The sequence below is a fragment of the Halichoerus grypus genome, chromosome 7 (genome assembly GCF_964656455.1).
Source record: "Halichoerus grypus chromosome 7, mHalGry1.hap1.1, whole genome shotgun sequence".
Lineage (NCBI taxonomy): Eukaryota > Metazoa > Chordata > Mammalia > Carnivora > Phocidae > Halichoerus > Halichoerus grypus.
In genome coordinates this window covers 42420799-42440668 of record NC_135718.1, presented here as the reverse complement: position 1 = coordinate 42440668, position 19870 = coordinate 42420799, and the positions used below count along the sequence as shown (strand labels likewise).

The following is a 19870-nucleotide window of genomic DNA, read 5'->3' as shown; positions in this document are numbered from 1 at the left end:
ATAAGTAAAATCTTTTTAAAAAAATCACTGTAACAAATTCTAAAACCAAACCTCAATAGTATCAAGATGATTTGTTAGTAACTCAGGTGTCTTTGAGCACAGCATTTCACAATCATCAGAGAAACATAATATAAGCCAGACCCTACAACATATCTCCCACGGTTAAGTATAAAACAAAAATTACTACTATACATGTTTAAATTAAAAAAAAAAAAGTAACTGATAATCAAGAGATAAAACAGCCAATAAAATTAAATCTTTAGTAGATGAATACTGAAGATAACAGACCAAGATTTGAAAATAAATAGCAGATCTAGGTCATATCTATGTTACATAAAACAGAAGAAATGAGAAAGAACCTGGATATAAAGTTGAAATTTTTGCATGGATAATTTGAACCCATAAAAAAGAATTATAAAGACAGTCATGAACTGTAAAACAAAAATGTAAAATAAGATATTCACTGAATCAGTGTAAAAACAGGACCCAAGAGAAGATGGGACTAGTTAACTCAAAGACATGTTTATGCCCAATATTCAAATGAAGCTCAGAGAGTGGAAAAAAGGGGAAAATATAGTACAAAAGATGTGGGTTCTTGTTAAACATGTCTAATAAATGTTTAATTGTCTGAAAAAGGGAGACAAAGTGTCACAAGCAATATTAAAAGAAATAATGGCTGAGAATTTCCCAAATCTAATGAAATACATTCAACCATTGACTCAACAAATACAGCAGGATAAAGGGGAAAAAAAATAAAAAACTATACCTACCTACATGCATTATATTCAAACTTCTGAAAATCCAAGACAGAGAAAATCTTAAAACCAGCTTGAAAATATATATATATACTCCCTGGAGAGGTGCAACAATAAGACTGATGACTGACTTTTCAAAATAAAATCTAGGTAGACAAAAGACTAATGAAATTACATCTGTAAAGTATTTTTAAAAATAACTGGAAACCTGAATTTGATACCCAGTGAAAATATACTTCAAAAAATAATGGTGAGGTACCTTGTGATAATGGCCATGAAATAAAGTGGTCATAGAAACCCTCTTGTAGATAGCAATTAGAAGCACTTTTATTTTTTATTTTCTTCTCTTAATTTATTTAAAAGACATATGACTGGAGTTCTAGTTCTGCCATGTTGGTATAAATCTACTATAGCCCATAGCTCCTGCTTGATGGAACTCTAATTTCTAGAGAAAATGCAGAAAACAGTCACCTGAGGACTCTAACAGGTGACAAAAAAGGTAGGCGGAATGTGAAAGGGAGTCAAAACTTAGCGAAGCAAACTGCACACAGATGAATTTCCTCTCTCTCTCTCCATACAGACATACACAAACACATGGACTAGACACAGATAGAGACATATGCTGTATTAATTGTATAAAATTATATATATTTCTCTCTCCTGTATTCATGCTCTGTTTTACCCCTAAGGGGGGCCTTACTATGATCAGTGTGGTGGTGACAGCAGTGATACCTAAAGGCGGCATGGAGACCCATCACTGCTCTAGATTCAGCGAACCTGAACACAGAACAAACAAAAATTATTCAATCTGAAAAACAAATAGAGACAGAAAAGTTTGAAAATGAAAGAGCCTGGGAACCTATTGGACATTATCTATGTCAATATTGATATATGTGCTGATGGAACCCTAGAGGAAAAGAAAAAGGTTTTCTCACAACACACACAACAAATATTTAAAGTAATAATTACAGAAAATTTACAAATTCAAGACACTCAATGAACTCGTAAAAGCATATGCACAAAGAAAACTATGCTTAGATGCATCTTAATCAAGTTGCTGAAAACCAAAGGAAAAAAATTTGAAAGCAGCCAGAGGAAAACAGCACATTACATACAAGGGAACCAGGATTGGGACAACCATGGATTTCTCTCAGAGAATGCAGAGGCCAGGATAAAAAACTATCAACTTAGAGTTCTATACAAAGTTAAAATATCCTTCAGGAGTAAAGAAGAATTAAGACTCAGAAAAAGAGAAACTAGGAGAATTTTTTGCCAGCAGACATGCACTACAAATAATACTAAAGGAATCGTATCAGGCTAAGAGAAAACAACTTCAAAGAGAAATGTGGATCTTTGGAGGGAAAGGAGAATAAAATAAATGGTAAATATCTAAAGACTTTCTTTTTCCCACCTGAAGTACTTTTAATTGTGCGTGACTGCTGAAATTAAAAAAATCATTGTATTGTATGGGAGGGTTTCCAATGTATGTAGATATATACGACACCTATAACATAAAGTAAATTAAAGATAAGCTGAAAGTTATAGGAACCTATATGTTACGTTTTATGTAACATAGTACAGTATTAACTCTAAGTAAACTGTGAAATACAGATATATAGAGTGATATATCCCTAAATAAGGCCCCTAAATATTGATACAGAGAGATAATCCCCAAAATCAAATAAACTAAAATGGAACATTAAAAATATTCAAATATGTAATCCAAAAGAAGGCAAGAAAGGGGCACAAGATACCAAGATAAAAAGAGAATAAAATTAACAAACTTGTAGACATAAATCCAACTCTATCAATAATTAGCTAAGATGGGAATGGTCTGAACACTTCAATTTAATAGCAGATATTGACAGGGTGGACAAAAAGTAAGACCCTACTATTAGCTCCCTAGAGAAGTCATAATTTAAGCATAAATGCTTGAAAATAAATGGGTGGATAATGGCAAAACTTATCAAGTTTTATGGAATGTAGCCAAAGCAGTGCTCATGGGCAAATGTGTAGTATTAAAAGCTGATATTACGGAAAGACTAAAGACATAAAATAAGTAATCTAAGTTTCCACCTTAGAGGAAAAAAGAGCAAATTAAACCCAAAACAAACAAAATAAGGGAAATAATAAAGAGAAATAATCTTTGAATTTGAAAACAAAAAAACAATAGAGAGAAATCAATGAAACCAAAAGCAGGCTTTTGAAAAACTTAGGCTTTTGATAAAACTAGTCAGACTGGCCAAGAAATAATGACACAAATCACCAATATCCTCAATGAAAATAAGACATCACTACAAACAGAGAAAGACATGTATCATATGACCTCACTGATATGAGGAATTCTTAATCTCAGGAAACAAACTGAGGGTTGCTGGAGTGGGGGGTGGGATGGGAGGGATGGGGTGACTGGGTGATGGACACTGGGGAGGGTATGTGTTCTGGTAAGCGCTGTGAATTGTGCAAGACTGTTGAATCTCAGATCTGTACCTCTGAAACAAATAATGCAATATATGTTAAGAAAGAAAAAAAGAAGAAGAATGTAGCAGGAGGGAAAGAATGAAGGGGGGGAAATCGGAGGGGGAGAAGAACCATGAGAGACGATGGACTCTGAAAAACAAACTGAGGGTTCTAGAGGGGAGGGGGGTGGGAGGATGGGTTAGCCTGGTGATGGGTATTGAGGAGGGCACGTTCTGCATGGAGCACTGGGTGTTATGCACAAACAATGAATCATGGAACACTATATCTAAAACTAATGATGTAATGTATGGGGATTAACATAACAATAAAAAAATTTAAAAAAAAAAGACATCACTACAGACTTTAAAATAATAAGTAAATATTATAAATAATTATATGCTCATAAATTAAACAACTTAAATGATAAGGACCAGTTCCTTGAAAGACATAAATTATCATAATCCACTCATGAAGAAATAGATAACCAGAATATCCCATATATATATATATATATATATATTTTTTTTTTAAAGATTTTATTTACGGGGCGCCTGGGTGGCTCAGTCGTTAAGCATCTGCCTTCGGCTCAGGTCATGATCCCAGGGTCCTGGGATCGAGCCCCGCATCGGGCTCCCTGCTCGGCGGGAAGCCTGCTTCTCTCTCTCCCACTTACCCTGCTTGTGTTCTCTCTCTGGCTGTCTCTCCCTGTCAAATAAATAAATAAAATCTTTAAAAAAAAAAAAAAAAGATTTTATTTACTTATTTGAGAGAGAGAGCGAGCACAAATGGAGTGGAGAGGGAGAGGGAGAAGCAGATTCCCTGCTGAGCAAGAAAACCCCCCAAATATAAATTAAACACATAAAATTTGTCATTAAAAAACCTTTCAAGGGGTGCCTGGGTGGCTCAGTCAGTTAAGTGTCTGCCTTTGGCTCAGGTCATGATACCGGGGTCCTGGGATCCAACCCCAAGTCGGGCTTCTTGCTCAGTGGAGAGCCTGCTTCTCCCTCTGCCTGCTATTTCCCCTGCTTGTGCTCTCTCTCTCTCTGTCAAATAAATAAATAAAATATTTAAGAAAAAAAAACCTTCCAAAAAAGAAAATTTCAGGCATAGATGATTTCATGGATGAAATCCATCAAATACTTCAGGAAGAAATAATCACTACTTTACACAATCTCTTCCAGAAAATAGGAGGGAACACTTATATGTGTATAATATAAAAATATTGATTGTACAAAATGAATAGTAAAACTTGTAGGGTTTAAAAATACATGTAGATTCAATAGTTATGAAACAGAAAATAAAATAATATTTTTAAAATAAACCACATAAAAAATTTTAAAAATTTAAAAATAAAAATAAACCATATCAGGCAAAAAAAAAAAAAAAAAAAAAGAATATGAAGCATGTGGATCAAATAGAAAATGAATAGGAAAATGATGACCATAACCCCAAAGAGATTAGCCATTACTTGGAATGTAAACCGACAAAATATCACCCATCAAAAGTCTAGAATTGTACTGTACTGAGGTTATTAGAAGCTTTAAATGAAAAGAAGAAAAACAAAAAATAATTTATGTAACCCAACACATCAAGAAGACATTGAAAAGAATAGCAAATCATAGTACCATAAGTACAACTAGAAGCCCTGGACATAATGCAGAAGACAACCAAAGGAGACCTCTGAGAGATGGGGAGAGGGGGTCACCTGGGCTAGGGAACTCAGGACTTGAAGCACAGAGTGGCAGAGGGTCTTATGGTCCCCAACCAACAGAAGAAAGCATCTCAGGCCTGGAATTGGGAACTCCCAATCTAGCAACAGGAGGTAGCCCGAGGAGGTTCCTGTTTCCCCAGCCAGTCCAACCCAGAAGCACCGGCCAGGGAAACCCCTCAGGAGCTCCTCAGCAACAAATGGCACAGCCTAGTCAATCCTCTACCCTGTCAGCCTGAGCCTCCCCTGACCCACCATGAGACACTTGGGCAGTTGGGCGAAACCAACAGGGGTGATTCCACCAGTGCCTGATCCATGAGGCCTCTTTGTCCCCAAAGACCTGAGAATCCCCTCCTCCACTAACAGCCACCAAATGGCACCAACGGGGTGAATCCTGCCACAATCAGGACGCACCCAGGGAGGTGCCCTCCATTCCCCAGAGGCAGGGCAATCTGACCACAAATGTCCAGCCTGGGAAGTCGTCCTCAGCTTCATAGGTCAGAGACTCCCTTCCTTCAACAAGAGGTACCAGGTGACCCATCCCAGAGAAACCCATTCGCTCTCCCCAGGCAGCATGAAGAGGAAACAATAGTAGCCCCCAAAGCACCAGATGAACTAAGCAGACCAAAATCATATCAGCTCTTAAAATTAAGTAGTCCCTGGAAGCACAGCAGAGAAAAGTAGGACAGACTTGTGTGCCAAAACTGAAGAGGGGAACTCCCTAGTAAAATAAAAGATTTAAATAGAACATAGCCTCGTAAGATAATTACCACAATGTTCAGAATATAATAAAAAATTACCCATCATACCAAGAACCAGGAAAATCACAAATTGGATGAGGAAAAAACAACTAATGCTAAGACCAAGATGATCAGATGTTAGAATTATCTGATAAGGATTTTAAATGTCATCATAAAAATGTTGCAACAAGCAATTACAAATTCTCTTGAAACATGAAAAAAAAGTAGAAAACTCAGCAAAGAGAGTACAAAATAGAATGAAAAGGAAATCATGGCACTGAAAAAAATATAATAAAAATTTAAAAACCCATTGGATTGGAATCAATCATAGAATTTAAATGACAGGAAATAGAATCACAGCAACTGGAGAACAGAGCAATGAAATTTACCTAACATGAGCGGCAGAGAGAAAATAGACTGAAAAAGAGATGAATAGGACCTCCACTAGGGACTTGAGGGACAAAAGACCTAAACTTCACTGGAATCCTGGAAGGAGAAAAGAAAGAGTGAGGGCCAAAAGAGTATTGTTAGCAATTTCCTGAATTTCATGAAAGACATATAAACCTATAAATTCAAGAACATAGGAACTGCAAACAGGATAAATTCAAAGAAATCCACATCAAGAGGCATCATAATAAAACTTCTGAAAACTAAATATGAAAAAAATATCTTTAAAGCATCCAGAGAAAAACTATCCAGAAGAAAGCCAATTTACATGACACTGACTTCCTCATCTGAAACCATGGAGGCCATTAGAGAATGGCACAACACTTTTCCACTTCTTACTTCTCAGGAGGGAAAAAAAAAAAGGACTCTCATCCACAAATTCTGTATCTGGCAAAACTATCCTTTGGGGATGAAGAGGAAATAAAGACATGATCAGATGAAGGAAAACTAAAAGAATGTGTGGCTAGCAGATCCTTAAAGATTGCCAAAGGAAGTTTATCAAACAGAAAGGAAAGGACAGAATAATTCTTGGAGCATCAGAAATATGAAAGAAGAGCAAAAAGAGCAGAAATATGAGTATATATAATAGACTGTCCTCCCCATGAGTTTTATAAATCATACGTAATGATTAAAAGATAAATTATAACACCATCTGATATGCAAGACAATGATATTTAAAAGTGAAGAAGGAAAAGGGACCTAAATGAAAGTAAGATTTCCAGACATCACTTGATGTGACAAAATGTTGATATGAGTAGACTATGATAAGTCACATGTGTATATCGTAATGCCCAGAGCAAACACACACAGGCACAAGTACAAATGAAACTGAGGAAATCTAAAACTGAATCAGATTCATGAACTCTATCAATATCAATATCCTGGTTGTGTTATTGTACACAAGTATTACAAGGCACCACCACTGGGAGAAACTTAATAAAGGGTATACTGGATTTCTGGATTTCTCTCTATTACTTCCTACAACTGAATGGAATTATGTTAATCTCAAAATAAAAGTTTAATTTAAAGAAGAATATTCTGAAAAGAAAGAGAAATCAGAAGGTACCGACCTTTCTAAATATTGGAACATATTATAAAATAGTAAGAATCAAAACATCAAGGTATAGAACTGATCTAGAATAAAGAAATAATAAGTAGCATCAAAAAGGCAAAAAAATCAGTCAATGTAACTTACCACATTTACAGGAGAAAGTTAAAATATAAATTATATAATTATCTTGATAGTTGTAAAAGAGCCATTGACTGAATTAATACGCCTTCTTGACAAAACTGTTAGCAAACCAGGAACTCAGGGGAATTTTCTCAATCTTAAAGCAAGCACCTACCAAAAATATGTAGCAAACATAATATAAAATTGTGCATTATAAAAAGCTGTCCTCTGAGATCAAGAACAGGATAAGAATGCCCACTATCACTACACTTATTCAACTTGAACTAAAGACCCGAAGTAGTGCAATAAGAAAAGAGAAAGGAATTAAAGGCATAAAAATGGGAAAGAAAAAATCAAACTCTCATTTTTCATATATGATGTGACTATATGTATAGAAAATCTTAAGAATCTATAGGTAAACTATCAGAATAAATCAGTAAATAGTTCACTAAAAGCAAGTTTAATATACAAAACCAATAATATTTCTACATACATATAACAAACAAGTAAAGAAATAAATCTGAATATATACTATTTATAATATAATCACAAATATTAACATATGGGGAAAAATTTAAAAAAAAAAGTTATTCAAGATCTCTACAGCAAAAACTACAAAATCTCCTGAGAGAAACTGAAGAAGACCTAAATAAATTGAGGGGCATAGTATGTTCACAAACTGGATTACTCAATGTTGGTAAGATGTTAATTATCCCTAAATTGATCTAGAGTCCATGCAATCTCAATCTAAATTCCAGATTTTTTGCAGAAAATAGAAATCGAATTTTAAAATGTATGAGGAAATGCAAAGGGCCAAGAATAGTCAAGTCTATCTTGAAAAAAAAAGGAGAAACCTAGAGGACTTACACTATCAGTACTCAAGAGCTATCATAAAACTATGATTATTGGGGCACTCGGGTGGCTCAGTCGGTTACATATCCAACTCTTGATTTCAGCTCAGGTCATGATCTCAGGGTCATGGGATTGAGCCCCATATTGAGCTCACTGCTGGGCATGGAGTCTGCTTAAGATTCTCTCTCTCCTTTTGCCTCTGCCGCACCTCCTTCCCCCTCCACCCCGTGCTTGCACGCTCTCTAAAAACAAACAAACACACAAAAAACTTTGATTATTAGGACAGTATGACACTGATACACATACAAATGGCCAAATGAAATGGAAGAGAATGTCCAAAACCAGACCCACAATATAGTCACATGACCCCTGAGAAAGGGAGTATGGTAAAGCAGTAAGGAAAAGAGTTTATTCTTTCAATAAATAGTATTGTGTCAATCAAATACCTGCATTTTTAAAAAGATTTTAGTTATTTATTTGAAAGAGAGAGACACAGCGAGAGAGGGAACACAAGCAGGGAGGAGTGGAAGAGGGAGAAGCAGGCTTCCCGCTGAGCAGGGAGCCCGATGCGGGGCTCAATCCCAGGACCCTGGGATCATGACCTGAGCCGAAGGCAGATGCTCAACGACTGAGCCACCCAGGTGCCCCTACCTACATTTTTTTAATGCATCTTGCCTCCAAACACACATTACACAGAGATCAATGCCAGATGTAATGCAGATACAAATGAGCAATGTAAAACAAGAAAACATTTAGAAGAAAATATAGGATGACAGCTTCGTGTTCTTAAATAAGTACACATTTTTTAAACAGCACACCAAATGTAGTAAACAAATAGGAAAAAAATGGTAAATTGGATAAATTGAACTACATTAAAATTCAGAATTTCTGTTCATTAAAAGATATCATTAAGAGCATTAAAGGGGCAAGGCACAGCCTGTAAGAACAATGCCAATATTTATAAAGGACATATATCTAGTTCACCTACAAATCACTAAGAAAAAGTCCAAAAGCCAAAAAAAAAAAAAGGCATGAAGACTTGAACAGGCACCTCACAAAGGAGATCTCCAAATGACTAAGAAACACATAAAAAGGAGCTCCACACCATTAAGCATCATGAAAATGAAACCACCACAGTGAGAAACCATTACCCACCCACCAGAATGGCTAGTGTGTAAAAGACTAACAACCCATGTTAGTTCGCTGAGGGTCAATGAAGCACAACTGAAGCTCTTAAGAACCACCCCCTAGGAATAAAACTGATAACAAGCCCTTCAGATAAGTGTTTGGCGGCATCTGTTAATCATACACATGCCTTCTGACCTAGTAATTCAACTCTCAGGGATACACCCAACAGAAAGACATATATATGTTCCCCAAAAAGATGTTCTAAGAATGTTTATAGCCGTATTATTGGTAATAGACAAAATCTGCAAACAGCTCAAGTGCCTTCAACAACAGAATACATAAACCCAGCGTGAAATAGTCATAAGAGGCATATTATATGTCAACATATATTAATTGTGTCTTTTTAGTTTCTGTATTTCTGAAGCTTTGCTAATCCTTGGAGAGACTGCTCCTGGAAGGGCTAGTTGATTCCCAGGGACAGTAAAGGACTCTCCGGCAGGTGTGCCTTTCGTTGGCAAACTAACCAATCCGGAGCCTGCCGCCCCACCCCCAACCCCTGCTTTCTGGAGCTCTTCTGCTCTGAGCCACTATTCCTCCGCCCTCAGCCTAGGGTAAGATAGCAGACAGCTAGGCACAGCCCCTACACCCCAGAGCCCGCTGACATTATGTCAGTTCAAACCACCCAATCCTGAGCCTGTTTCCTCTGTGTCACCTATTCATTCCTGCAAGAACCACAACAAAAGCCTTTCTCCTGCTCCCTCGGCGGCCTGGCGGCCTGACTCACCCTGCTGCTTCATCTCGCAGCCCTGTGTGGTGTGTGGGGCATGCGCCCAACTCTTGGGAACTGTAACAAATGGTCTTTTCAATGGTCGGCATCTCTGGATTTGTTGTCCTCACCATACCAGAATAATAATGATAAAATCTACATTTTAAAACACAGTAAGAATGAATGAACTAAAGTACATACAACAGTAATAATGAATCTCACAAACATGATGTTGAGCAAAAGAAGGCAGTTACAACAGTGTGTAGAGTGTGTGCATTAGAGGTCAATGGTGTTTCTGCTGGTGGGTGTAGTGACCGGAAGGGGGCACGAGGGCAACCCCTGGAGTCACTGACGATGTCCTGTTTCTTAATGTGGGTGTAGCTTGCATGGGTGCATTCACTTTTTGAAAATACACCGTGATATACTGATGGTTTAGGCACTTTTCTGTACCAGTGCTACATGTCAGTTTACATTAGAAAAATCATGAAGATTCAGCCACAACTATATTCAGAATAAAATAGAGAGCATTCCAAAATGGGAAAGAATAAATTATCTGATGCCTCCTATAATAAGTTTAAAAATTAACAATAAAACAAACACTAGGCAGCAGGGAGACAGGAAGAAAAACAAATCAATTAATTAGAGAAACATAAAATACAACAAAATTGATTAAGCAAATTAGACCTAGTTCTTTGAAAAAGATCAATAAAAAAACTTCTGTCTAGTCTAATCAAGCAATAAAGGGAGATAACACTAAAATACACAACAGTGGCAATGAAAAGAGAAATATTTCAACGGATAGATACTTGGAAAATTTGCAAATACGATACAGAGCTTTAGTCATGAATTTGAAAACGCCAGTGTTATACAAGATTTTCTGTAAAGCAGATTACTAAAAATTGCTCAAGGAAATGTAGAAACGAGGAAAGAGAATTTCCAAGATATCAAAGTAATAGCTCCAAGACCAACAACCAGCCCAGGTAATTTTACAAGTTAAATTATTTCCAACTTTCAAGAGCTCTGTCCCTGTAAGTGCAAAAGAATGAGCGGTTCTCTCTCCATGTTAAGCAGGGAGTAGAAGCCTAACACAAGCTGAACATAAGCATCTGAGAGGGAAACTATAGGTCAATGTCACATACGCATGTAGGTGGAAAACCTCAACTGTCATAACAAAAAAGCAAAAGCATCGCTCTATCAAAACGGGTAGCCAGGCTCAACTCCTGGGAAAGGTCTCCTCATTTATAAAAAGGAAAAACACACAGAAAGAAACCACCCTCTTCTCCCACTTGCTACTGTCTTTCTGGGTATGACAGCTAGAACCACCACAGCCATCCGGAAATTATGAAGACAGCTCAAACTACACCCTGAGGATAGCCAAGTAGGAAGATGAAAAAGACCCAAGCCTTTGATCTGGGCACAGAATGTCTGTCTTGGCCAACTCTGGAGACACCCTAGCTCCAGGCATCTTTTTATGTGAGATAATAAGACTTCCTTATTGTTTAATCCACCTGAGATGAACATTCTGTTACTTGCAGACGAGTACATTCTAAAAGTGTACAAAGACTGATTAAATTTCAGCAGACGAGTACATTCTATAAGTGTACAAAGACTGATTAAATTTCAGCTGAGAGGAAAAAAAGTGAGAAAAGAGGCTAAGAATGTTTTCAAAATCAACGGCGAGATATGGGAAATTTAGCAGGGCAAAGGGTAGATGTGATGTTCAAATCAACAGGGAAAGGAAAGATTCCTGGATAATAGAAACCAATACTGAAAAACGTAAACGCTAGGTCATCATGTCACAGTTCATCCCAAATCAATCCCAAGGAGATGGCAGGTTAGACTGAAATAAAATCAAACCATAAAAATACTAGAACAAAGTATGGATGAATAGTATTTACTCTGTGAAATGGGTATGACTTTCTAAAAAATACAAATTCATAAATTGTTAAATGTCTGTGTGAAATTATTTTCTTCAAAGGCAAACAATTTATGGGAACAAAATATCTGACACAAATAATTATCAATTCCCTTCTGAAAGACAGGTTATACGAGGTGACAAGAAAAACTTCATCACCAATATAAAAGAGCAAAGGACCTGAGGTGTAATTTACAAAATGTGAAATACAACTGATCAATGACTACATTTTTAAATGCACAATCCCACAAGAAATGCAAATTCATCAACATTATGTTTCCATACTGCTGCAAAATTAGCAAAAATGTTTAATATATCACTCCATGTTTTGAGCACAGGATGTAACAGAGACTTCCACATACTACTGGTGGATATGCAAATTGTTATATCTTTCTATAATCAATTTGAAAAATAGGTGTCAACAATATAAACAACTTTAAAAAATTATTATCCTAGGTTTGGTAATTCCATTTCTTAAAAAGTAGAAGGAAATAAATATAGATGCAATAAAGTTGCATATATTTTGGATGTTCATTACTACATCATTCCATAATAATATGGTGTAAATGCCTAAACATTCATCATATACGAAGATAAAATAAGTGATGGCTCCCTGTAAACTGAGTAATGTATTTCCATTAAAAATCATGGTAAAGAATAAAGGAATGAAAAAATGCTTCCCATATAGCATTAAGTGGAAAGTCAGGATATAAAAATGTATGCACAATAAATAGCAATTTGATAAATATACATATCAATTTCTATATTGTTATGTACAGAGTAAAGGAAAAAAGAAAGAAAATTAAAGAAAGAAGGTAAATGCACCAGAAATGCTAACAGTATTTATTCTTTGGTTCAGAGATTCTAGCTGACTTTTATATTCTTCTTTTCATTTATCTGTATTTTCTAATCGTTCTACCCTAAATGAGCATGTATTGATGCTATCTTCAAAATGAAGTGATAAATGTACTTAAAATGAAACACTTAATTATATCTTTTCCTTATCCCTTTACTCAGATGAAGCGGCAGGGTTTGTTTCCGTTCTCTCAGCTCTATCAAACGCGGTTCTGCACAAGGGTTCGGAACGGTTGACATTTTACTTGGGAAATATGCTGCAAGAATGCTAATCCACGAAGAGACTGAAGTTTATTTCTCTTCCTGTGACTCACTGTGCACAGCTGGGAGCCTCTACAGAGCTGCTTAATAGAGACACTGCACAATGCTCGGGCCGCATTCTCCCGGCCCCACCACTGCCCACCTCCCTTTCTTCTTCATTACGAGATCCACCGTGCAGCTCTTGGCACCAGCTGCTGGAGCCACCAGGTAAAGGATTCCACCTATGCTCTAAGTGGCAGCCCCTACTTCATCACCGGAGCTATCTTGTCTACTGGCTGGTGCCTTTTCCACCTGGCCTCACAGCTTAGAACTTCTGAGCCCTGAGAATGTGGGAAGATGTGTAACACAGTGTAGCAGACCTGGGCAAGAATGTTAATGTTAATGATGCACTTTCAAGCCCGGGGAGGGCCGGGGTCCTATGGCATGGCAATCACTACATGATGAGCAATTATTACTCTATGAATTATCAGCAGCCACAAGGTCCTCCCAGGGACATGACATCAAGGAGGGCATTTGATTCCTGTCCAAAGCCAGCTTTCACAAAGAATGGAAATTGACAGAGAAGACAGAAGAAGCATCTTAAACTGGTTAAAGGAGAAGGAAGCCCTCCCACTTCCTTGGGTCATGGCTGGAATGGGGAGGCCGAGCCAAGGGTATCAGCAGGCTGCAAAAGGAAGGGACTTTGAGGCCCTACTGCTGGTTCTGCAGGGGCAGGTAGAGTGGGGTAATGGGAGGATGGGGTGGAAAGTGGGCTGAGTGGAGTGAGGGGGTCATGGAACTGCATTGTCCTGAGTTCAGAAAGAATGCTCCAGGCCCTCTGCCACACATCACCCTCAGGAAATCTGCCTTCCAGCCCCAGCACAGATACACCCTTGTTAGTGCTACATAATTGAGTTATTCAGTCTCTGAGCCTCGGTTTCCCATGTAGAGCTGCTCAGAAAACCATAAAGATATTCGGGATGGGGGGAAATGGTGCAGGGGAGCCTCAGGACCCTCGACCCCAATTTCCCACCTATTGCAACCACTGCATGTCGGCTTCTACAACTGTTTAATGTATTTGGGTTCCAATTAGATTCTGCTGGAACAGATTTTCTAGGACTAAAGAAAAGCTTGAAGACACTGGACTAAATTCTTTCTCCACCTCTTGGTTCTAACTGGATTCTACTCTATCGCAAGGAGCAGAAACAGCCCTGTTCTCTCTCACCACACCAGAGTATTCTTTGCCCTAGAATGCCAACACATAGAGCAAACTCAGAGGCGTTCCCGATGCTTCCCGCCCACTTCCCTGCCATCCTGGCCAAGGAGGCAAGCCACCCTCCACTAAGCCAGTGAATCAGGTGGATGGCACCCATGGGAAATGAGGTTCAAAGGGCCTCCCCAGGGTGTCAGTGCAACAGGAACTCTGTGTTGGTAGAAGGGAATGAGTCTCCCACATCAGTATCATTAGGATGGAAAAGGGTGGATATCCTCCGTAATCATGTCATGGAAAAAACGTTTCTGCAGCCCTGTAGCTGGTGTTATACTCCAGGCAAGTCATGCTTGTGGGAAAGAAAAAAAAAGACAACCATGTTTTCCTTCTTCCTTTAATCACACCAAAACAGTCCTAAAAACAAAATTTCATCAGAGGCCACATTCCCAGCACACTCTCCCCCTGGGTCTCCATGGAGAGTGGCTATCTGCTCCCACGCATGAAGGGAGAGTGGGCACTGCATGGGCACGCAGAGCCCCCCTCCTGTCTCTGGCCTCAGGCTTCGGTACATGCTCTGGGGAGGTGCTGGGGTCCAGGGCACGTCAAGGTGGAAGGCCATGTTCTAAGCCTGCCTGCATGTCTCTGCTTTTGTGGGGTCTGGAGTAGACAGCTCAGAGAAGGGGTATGGCCCTGCCTGCGAGAAGCTGATGGCCTGCACCACACGGGACAGTACTCACTGCCAAGGGTCGCATCAGGGTCATTACACCCACGGACCCCTTGATTCAACCACGAGGCTCGTGGTATCTGTACCTCCCATCTGAGAAAATGAGGGTTCGGAGAAGGGAAGTGGCTGCAAAAGCTCAGGAGAGGCAGGAGCGACACAAAAGTCCCCAAGTCAGTGAGACAACATTGTAAGGCACCATTGTTCACAGTAGGTGTTCAATAGTTCCTTCTCTGCTCCCTTCTGTCCTACATGAAAGAGTTTCCCATGCCCCCACCTTTGGAAACCTCCATACAGGGGCTTCCAACAATCCCGCCCCAGCTCATGTTATAAGCTGAGGACATTTGCCTGGGTAAGCCCATGGGACTCTCCTTTGCAGATTTCTGTCTGAACACAGAGAAAACCGAGGAGAAATTTGTGGAGCTCTGATAGTAACAAGCATGCACCTCCAGGACAAATGCCAGGCCAAGGCCCCTGGGAGCTTGACGTGACTTTGCAGCAAAGCCTACCCCCCGTGAGGTTGCTTGGTGATCACCCATGCCAGGCAGCTCCAAGCAGAACACAGAGATGATTGATATTTTGCCTGGAGTTACACAGCAGGCTGGTGACATAGACCTTTGATTTTGCCATCCAGCACTCCCTCAACAAGAACACACTTCCTGGATGAGATAATTTAATTAGTATTTGTCCAGCACCCTGCGGTGAAAGGCAATCACCTATTCCTTCCATCCTCTGAAGGGGCTGAGTAATCCAGTCTCTTGATGCCACTTAATCTAAAACGTCTGGGTGACTCACCCTCCCTGCGATTTCCCTCCGGAGTATTTACTTTAAGAAAACATCCATTTGCTCCCTAATTTAAACAATTCCTCTTGGTTTAAATCTTAACGAAGCTACTTGGTTTTTGTTTTTGTACCTGTGTTTGTTTGTTTGCTGTAGTTGTTTTTAAACTTATATATACATATGTATATTTACATCCACATAGACACGTATGTATACACATGTCTACATATAGAATATAGAGAAATTATAATAGACCACATAATATATAATATATGGAAATTATATAAATATCAATATAGAGAAAGATATTAGGATATACACATATATCGAGACATATATCGTCTCCACAGAGACCCCCTGACCCTGCTCCAACACGACAGCATCTAGCAATCAGCCCAGTTGGCTCCTCTAACCTTTCTGGACTGGGTGTGGCCAGAGAGATGCAGTTGGGGGTTTCTCAGAGTTGCCCCTGCCTCCTTAGCATGAATGATCTTTGCACCACCTTTGTGTGCCATGGGACCCTAACCCTATCCTCAAGTCTGCTGCCCACCCTAAACTTTACTTTTAGGTCACCCCAATTCCCCAGCCCTACCCTTCACAGCCCCATCTTCCACCAGGAACCATAGCTCAGCCCTGCCTTCAAAGGCCGCCCTAGACCAGTGACACTGTCCCAATTGCCTCCTCGCCTGCCTTTATCCTGAAACCTCCCAGACCTTGCTTGAATGCACCATGGGCCTGAATAACAAACATTTGCTATAGTAAATCCCATTCCCCACTTTCCAGATAACTTCTCCTTAACAGAGATAAGCTGCCAGGCAGACAGATAACAACTGGGATATGCGGTTATTAAGGTCAGATTTTAAAATGACAAAAGGATACGTTTTAAAATAAAGCCCACTTGAAAATCAGCTTCCCTTCCAACTCAATTACATTCAGGCCTCCTGCTTGCCGAAGCTCCTTAGACTGAGAGATTCCAGCTCCCATTGGCCTCGGGGTTTTGGAGGAGCGTTGCCATGGCAACAGGGAAGGCCCAGACACCTGAAACAGGAAGTGGAGGACACAGTGCCTCTTGGTCTCTCAGGCACCTGGAGTGGCCAGCGGGGGGTGGGGGGGCCCTAGGATGCAGGGACCCCCACAGCCAGCATTCCCACCTACTGTGGGACATTGTTGTGGAAGCTGAGCTGAAAGAAGGGGGGTAGGGGCAGCAAGGGAGCCAGCAAGCAGGGCCTGAGTGTCTGTAGCCTCTGAGGGGGATGAAGGCAAGGACAGTGGCAGATGTGAATAGTCACCTCCTCAGCAAGTGGCTACACTCTGCAAGCCCCTTTTGTATCTGGGTGACTAAAAGGGCTCCCTGATTCTGGTTGCTCCTCACCAGGTGGGAGTCCCAACACAAGCCAATTTCTGTTGGGGTCCTGAATGACCTGGACCAATGCTGACCATTCCTGGCCCCCCCACCAAGGCTCCCAGCTTTGGGCATCCCTAACAGACATTACGAGGTCTCCCTGAGGCCCTTGACATTGCATGTCACACCTTGGCCCTCCAGGGTACCACACCATAGAGGCCAACATCCTTTACGATGCCACAAACAAACCCCTGAGCTCCAAAACGTCATCAAAACCTGTGTGGCACTGTTGCATCCCAACCAATTACTCAACCTCCCATTTATATGACCAACCGGTGACTCCACCTTCCGTCCTAAGATGGATTGAACCTCCCCAACTCCCACATCACACATGGGCCCCCGGTCATCCCAGTCCCTCTGTGGGGAGCCAGTCCTCCTCCCATGTGATAACCGATGACCACCCTGGCATGTTCTCTAGCCCTCACACCCTCCACCGCTTCACACATGTATCTTTCTACCTGGTCCTCAAGGAGTACAGCCAAAGAATGCCATCACCCAGACTGGCAATCTCCCAAGAACACGTTAGCCTTTCCTGCCCCTGCACTGCCCCCAGCCAATGCCGGAGGACAGGCTAGAAGGCTCTTTGCCAAGGGTTTATCCTGCTACAGTGAGAGCTCACTATGCCCTTCATCTTTTGGGCCCTGATGAGTAGAGACATCCTCCTTTCAAGTGTATAGAAATGTATGTGTGTGAGTGTGTCTGTATGTGATTATATGAGCCTGTGCCTGAGTGTATGGCAACCAGTTAATGCCCCGACAAACACATGGGCCTTCTGTGCGGACCATTCCTGGGAGTGCATCTAAGCCAGCTGAGTGGCCGGGCTGTGTAACCCCACCATCAGCTCCACACCGGCTCGCAGTGACCACATCTGAGGTTCTCGGATAACTGTGCTAATATCTTGCTTCCTACATTGACCTCTCGGTCCCAATATCTACTAGATTCTTGACTTCCCAAGCCTCCCCTTAACTTTGGGGGTTCCAACCCTGGGTAAAAGCTGCCTCCTCCACCCCCAAGTCTTCAGTCCTGAAAATCCTTCATAGGAGGAAAGAGGAAGAGGCAAGGTATTAACTGGAAAGAGACCCCAGGCCTGCCACTAGCATGAGCACCAAATAAAACCACCAAACCCCACCCGGAGCTACGCAGCTTGTCTGCCTCTCCTTTCTTCCTCCACTGGGCTCTACTGCCCCCTGCTCCTCACCCTCCTCATGGTTCATTTTTCTGTTCATGGCTTTGTCTCACTCTTAGATCTGGGGGACACTGGTGGGAACCTTGGACTCTTGCCTCAGCCACAGTTACACCTGTCCCTGCCGTTGGGCTGATCTCAGCCCCTCTGGGAAAACACGACACCCCTTCCAGCCTCAGGCCTGCTTGGTTGGCTGTCCAGGGCCAAGCAGCAGGACCAGGTGGTGCCAGGGGCCCTGCTGTACTCAGAGACTGCATTAGCAGAACTTCCTGGTTGAAAAACTCTCTGAGCCTTCTCCACACTGTGCCGCACAAACCCTGCTCAGAACACAGAGCCAGTGGCACCACTGAAGGGGGGGGGGGCTGAGACTTACCTTACGCATGTCTTTGCCAAAGGTCTCACTGTAGGTTGTGCCAAGGATTTCAAACTGGACGTAGGGATTCGAGCTGTCCTCCCGAAACTCCATCACCCCTGTGAGACCAGTGATGTGGCCCTGCAGGAGAGAAGGAAAACTCATTGAGGAAAACATGGATGGGGTAAGGGATGGAATCCCAAAGATGAAGAAGGAGAAGGAAGTAGTCACCGAGAATGGGACGATCAAGATCTTAAGGAAGCAGTGGACAGGCTGTAATGAGGGCAGAGCTGCTAGCAGTCCTATAGCCCCAGAATAGGATTGACACTTCCCAGACCTCTGCTCACAGGGGACATTCCAAAGGCTTGCACTTGACATTCATGATGAGAACAACTGCTCTGTGCCACATGCCATGCTAGCAATGAGATCAAAGAATGACAGCTTTGTTTCCACCCTCCTAGAGCTTACAGTCTTCCCTCACAATCTGCTCCAGAGGTCACCTGAGCCTGAGCCAAGAGGGAGGTCAAAGGTCAACAGAGCCATATCAGACCCATGGCGGTAAGTTACAGGGCAGCAAGCATGCGCCCTGGAGGCCAACACCATCTCAAGTCCTGGCTTTGCCGCCTGTGCCACCCTGGGCAAGCCATCTCCCATCATCTCCAGCCTGGAGTTAATGAGCTCCACATCACAGAGCCTGCAAGCATTGAAGGATGAAATGTGTACAAAGCACGGTGTCTGACACAGACTGGATATGGTGGGTGTGGAAGACTTGCCCCTCTCTCTGGCCGTTCACGGGGCTCTGTAGGAGCAGGTGGCCGAGGGGCTGGGGGAGCCTTCAAGCCTAGGGTGGGGGTGTCATCAAGCCTTGATCTCCCATAGACTGTGAGCTGGGAGAGTCCCAGAGCCTGAGCTGGCCAGAGAGGGGCCCCAGCTCTGGCTCGGGCTGCAGTAAATTCAACCAACACGAGAATATGTTCACTGCTACATGACACCATGCACAATTGATTGGGACTACAACTCCTAGCACTATAGATTTCCCTAAATGTTCTTCTGAAGCCTCTGAAAGCCAATTCACTCTAACAAGTCTGTGGATTACCCAGTTCACTCCAGATTCAGCCTTCCACCTTGGTGTCGTGCCTCAGTGTGTGCAACACATCATCAGTGCAGGATGCATGTGCACACACA

At 41.4% G+C, this 19870-nt stretch overlaps 1 protein-coding gene across 2 annotated transcripts in view; it reads right to left on the bottom strand.

Annotated features, from left to right (window-relative positions):
* Positions 1–19870, bottom strand: part of GRID1 (glutamate ionotropic receptor delta type subunit 1) — a 702575-nt gene that overhangs the window by 190683 nt on the left and 492022 nt on the right. For both annotated transcript variants that reach the window (XM_036079322.2, XM_078077489.1), the window contains exon 8: positions 18707–18826. In XM_036079322.2, the coding sequence (XP_035935215.1) occupies positions 18707–18826 (120 nt within the window). The remainder of the gene's footprint in view (positions 1–18706; positions 18827–19870) is intronic.